At 36.5% G+C, this 4,968-nt stretch overlaps 1 protein-coding gene across 1 annotated transcript; it reads left to right on the top strand.

Moving 5' to 3' along the window:
- Nucleotides 1-3,644: 3,644 nt before the first annotated feature.
- LOC136040001 (histone-lysine N-methyltransferase EHMT2-like) lies at nucleotides 3,645-4,403 on the top strand. The gene has a single exon (XM_065724067.1). The coding sequence runs from the start codon at nucleotides 3,645-3,647 to the stop codon at nucleotides 4,401-4,403; it is 759 nt and encodes a 252-aa protein (XP_065580139.1).
- The last annotated feature ends 565 nt before the right edge of the window (nucleotides 4,404-4,968 follow it).

Below are 4,968 nucleotides of genomic sequence, written 5' to 3'. Positions count from 1 at the left end.
TGTTTGGCATCATTTTAACAACTTGCTCTCCATCAGCTCCTACAGAGTTATGGGAAAAATATAAGTCAAAAATGTCCGAAGATATACTTCATCGAAAACAGTTAGAGACGTCAGACATGACTTTTGATTTTACATCAGAAATTTATAACTACACTTTAGTTGTTATAGAAGATTTGTGCATAAGTATGGCAAACAAACCTCTTCAGGATTTGGGAATGCCTTCACCTAACCGTATCGCTGCTGTTTCGACATGTGTAGAATTGGATCGTGAACAAAGTTACAGTACGAGTGATCTATTGTCGTATGTACAAAATAACATTTCCAAGTTAACGTCGGAACAAAAAGACATTTATGATACGATAATGCATTGTGTCGATAACAACGTTGGAGAAATTTTCTTTTTGGATGCGCCAGGAGGTACTGGTAAAACGTTTGTGATAAAACTAATTCTGGCATCAATTCGATCTAAAAATGATATAGCGTTGGCAATTGCGTTGTCCGGAATAGCCGCAACATTGCTGCCTGGTGGAAGAACTGCTCATTCCGCTTTGAAATTGCCTCTGAACTCCCACGTGCAATATTTCCAAATCATCTGGGATGGGTAAAGTATTGCAGCAATGCAAACTTATTATTTGGGATGAGTGCACAATGGCACACAAAAAATCGCTCGAGGCTCTGGATCAATGCTTGAAAGATTTGCGAGGGAAGTCGAAACCCTTTGGCAGCACCTTAATATTGCTTGCGGGAGATTTCAGGCAAACATTACCTATAATACCTAGATCAACTCCTGCAGACGAAATGAATGCTTGCCTGAAAAATTCTAATTTATGGGCACACGTAAAAACATTAAAATTAACTACAAATATGCGTGTCCGATTGCAAAACGATGACTCTGGTCAAACATTTTCAGATCAATTGCTGGCAATGGGAAACGGAAAGCTCCCAGTAGACTCAATTTCAGGACGTATACAACTACCTGCTGATTTCTGTAATTTAGTGACGTCCAAAAATGAATTGATTGAAAAAGTATTTCCGAATATTCTAAAAAATTATAAAAATAATAAATGAATAAGTGAAAGAGTGATTCTCGCACCCAAAAATATAGACGTCCACGAAATCAACAATATTGTTTTGACCAAGATTCAAGACCAGGCAGTCCTTTACAAGTCAGTCGACACAGTTTTGGAACCAAATGAAGCGGTTAATTATCCATCTGAATTTTTAAATTCCATAGATCTTTCAGGGTTTCCACCACACGTGCTACAACTAAAAATAGGCGTACCATAATACTTTTAAGAAATATAAACCCACCAAAGCTTTGCAATGGCACTCGACTTGCCGTAAAAAAAACAATGGAAAACCTAATAGAGGCCACAATCCTGACAGGGCCTTTTGAGGGTGAGGCTGTTCTTATTCCTCGCATTCCCATGATTCCAACAGATCTGCCTTTTCAATTTAAAAGATTGCAATTCCCAATTCGATTAGCATTTGCAATCACCATTAACAAAGCTCAAGGTCAATCATTAGAAAAATGTGGTATTGATCTTAATACTGATTGTTTTTCCCATGGACAATTGTACGTTGCATGTTCGAGGGTCGGTAAACCTGACAATCTATTTATATGCAGCGAGAATTGGACAGCGAAGAATGTTGTATATTCGCAAGTTTTACGCAGTTAATTTGTATTTCGGAACCAAATGAAGCGGTTAATTATCCATCTGAATTTTTAAATTCCATAGATCCTTCAGGGTGTCCACCACACCTGCTACAACTAAAAATAGGCGTACCAATAATACTTTTAAGAAATATCAACCCACCAAAAATTTGCAATGGCACGCGACTTGCCGTAAAAAAAAAACAATGGAAAACCTAATAGATGCCACAATCTTGACAGGGCCTTATGAGGGTGAGGCTGTTCTTATTCCTCGCATTCCCATGATTCCAACGGATCTGCTTTTTCAATTTAAAAGATTGCAATTCCCAATTCGATTAGCATTTGCAACCACCATCAACAAAGCTCAAGGGCAATCACTAGAAAAATGCCGTATAGATCTTAATACAGATTGCTTTACCAATGTACAATTGTATGTTGCATCTTTGAGGGTCGGTAAACCTGACAATCTATTTATACGCACAGACAATGGGACAGCGAAGACTGTTGTATATTCACAAGTTTTACGTAGTTAATTTGTATTGTATCTATCTATCTATCTATCTATATAAAAACGAGTTGTGTGTATGCATGTTTGTTTGTTTGTAAAAAGAGCGTTTGCATATGACGTCATTATTAGTACATACGGCTTTGTATATGGACAGACAATGGGAAAGCCAAGAATGTTGTATATTCGCAATTTTTACGTAGTTTGAAACACATATATAAATCTATCTATATTCACAGGTGGGACACAGGGACACAACTACAATGGCGCGTAACTAATATGGCCCGTAACTAATATGGCGCGTAACGACTTACGTGCGCGGGGGGGCTTGGGGGGGTGCGAAGCGCCCCACCAACTAGGTGTTGGGGTGGCGCGAAGCGCCACCCCAACAGCTAGTAGATATATATGTATCTATATTCACAGGTGAGACATAGGGAAACAACTGCAATGACGCGTAACTAATATGGCACGTAACGACTTACGCGCGCGAGGGGGCTTGGGGGGGGGGCGAAGTGCCCCCACCAACAGCTAGTTTTTAATGAAAATCACACCATCGGATTTAGCGTACCGGAAAACCGAACTCTAGAGGTTTCAAGTCCTATCTGTAAAAATGTGGAATTTGTATTTTATTTCAGAAGAAAGTTCACGGATGCGTGTTAATTTGTTTTTTTTTTCCAGGGCTGTTTTACAGAAAACGAACCCAAGTCATTTATAATAGCACCCATTGAAACTAGTATTAGAAAAATCTCAAAATTGCCTTTCCATAAAGCTAAACGTGAGACTGTTATGTACTCATGATGCTTTGCATTTGGGTTTGCCCCAAGGTCATGTATAATATGAATTATGCCATTTAGTATGGGTTACAACCATCAATGACGTCAAACAAAAACAAAAAAATAGTTATTTTGAACTTCCTTTTTGCATCATCATTGTGACGTCATTTCCTATGATGTTCTGAGCTGATATAAAAATATGCTTTAAAACAAGTCATCTCAGTATCGAAAGCTAATTTTCACTGGATAATGGTATAAAGCTATCTGATGGCTCATTTTAAAGGATATTGGTTTATTTAGAAACCTTTCATAATTAACAAAAATAAATTAAAAAATAAAATTATTTTTTTTAACAAAACCGCATTTTTCTCTAGCTCTGTAGTTACAAATGTTATTAACATCTGCTTGCTTTATGGAACCAAACTTGGTTTGGCTCGACTCCTAAAGTGCCTATCCCTATAACATGGTGCTTTATTTCCGTAGGAAAAAAATTCATTTTTTTACTTTAGTTCTTAGTTTAAGATCACCAAATTTATTACTTAAATTGCAAAAATATTTATGGTGCCCGAGGAATAATTTTAATTTTTGAATTAAAATTAGAAAACTACATAAATCACAAAAATTCGTTTTATATTAAAGAACGAACTATAGCCAATAGTAATGTCAGATCGAGACACAATGAAGCTGATTTTCGTAAGAAATATCGAAGAATATGGAAAGGAGTCTCTTTTGTCCGATTTGTTTAAATGAACTGAAGGATCCTCTTTGGACATCAGAATGTAAGCATGTATTTTGTGGCTATTGCATTAAGAAATGGCTACAAGTAAAAACCTCATGTCCAATGGATCGAAATCCTATAGTTATCAAAGATTTGTCACCGTTATATTCATATAATGACGAGAGACCAACATCACCGATTATTGAAAATCTCTTAGAATGCAACGGAATTTATTTTCACCCCAATAGAATTTGGAACAGGGGCTTCCCCTCTGGAAAACCAGCAAAATGTACAGCCTTGCATTGTGCTGCTAGAAAAGGCAATTTTGATATTTGTAAACTACTAGTTTCAAAGGGTGCCACTGTAGATGTCTTAGATTCGGACAATAGAACACCCTTACATGATGCTGTGATTAAAGTTTCAATACACGCGAAAAAGGATAAAATACGCGTGATTGAATATCTATTAGAAAAAGGGGCCGACCCAAATTCAAAGGATCATAAGTGCAATACAGTCTTACATATTGCTGCTGCAATAGGCAATTTGGATGTCTGTAAACTACTAGTTTCAAAGGGTGCCACTGTAGATGCCTTAAATTCGTACAATAGGACAGCCTTATTTTACGCTGCTTCAAAATGCAATCTGGATATTTGTAAACTACTAGTTTCAAAGGGTGCCACTGTAGATGCCTTAGATTCGTATAATATGAGAGCACCTTTAAAAGCCTGGTTTTCAAGTTTTCTTAAGGATTGAAATTACGGGCGAGGCTCAATTTCATGTTTGAAGAACAGTTTTGTATGAATCTTCATGCTTCAAAAATTCGTATAAAAATAAAGGGGCTCTGAAAACACATTGGCTGGATAACTTTTACACACCACTTTGATTTTAAGTGATCAGTTAACGCTTGTGATCAGCTAACAACAGGCGTTTGAAGAGGAAAGAACTTTACAAAGGTAAAATAATTTAAATATAATAAATAAAATATAATAATAAAATAAATTGTGACATCAGTGCTATTAATGACGAGATATTTGAAACCTAGGAATAAATAGCTTACAAAGGATAATTAAAAGTTAAGATTTTACAGGCATCTTTCGAAAAATTACTTGTCTGGGGTATATTATCCGGGTGGCAGCGATAGCAAGCAACCTATTAAGAGACAATCAAGGCCCAAATTGAAAAATAAAATAACCCACAACTCCTAAGAATAGAGTCAGATCAAGCGAGAAGTATACTATTAAAACCACTTTGCTCAAAACTCCAATATAGGAGTTTTATCGATTCTTGGCTTGAGCTACAAGGAAATTATAATGCCTTG

The sequence above is a fragment of the Artemia franciscana genome, chromosome 20 (genome assembly GCF_032884065.1).
Source record: "Artemia franciscana chromosome 20, ASM3288406v1, whole genome shotgun sequence".
In the NCBI taxonomy this organism is placed as follows: Eukaryota; Metazoa; Arthropoda; class Branchiopoda; order Anostraca; family Artemiidae; genus Artemia; species Artemia franciscana.
The sequence above is the reverse complement of the archived record's forward strand: the minus strand, read 5'-3'. Positions and strand labels throughout refer to the sequence as shown.

Bases quoted from the DNA above. Each gene is read 5' to 3' on its own strand.
- LOC136040001 (XM_065724067.1), top strand. From the start codon at position 3,645: ATGGAAAGGAGTCTCTTTTGTCCGATTTGTTTAAATGAACTGAAGGAT.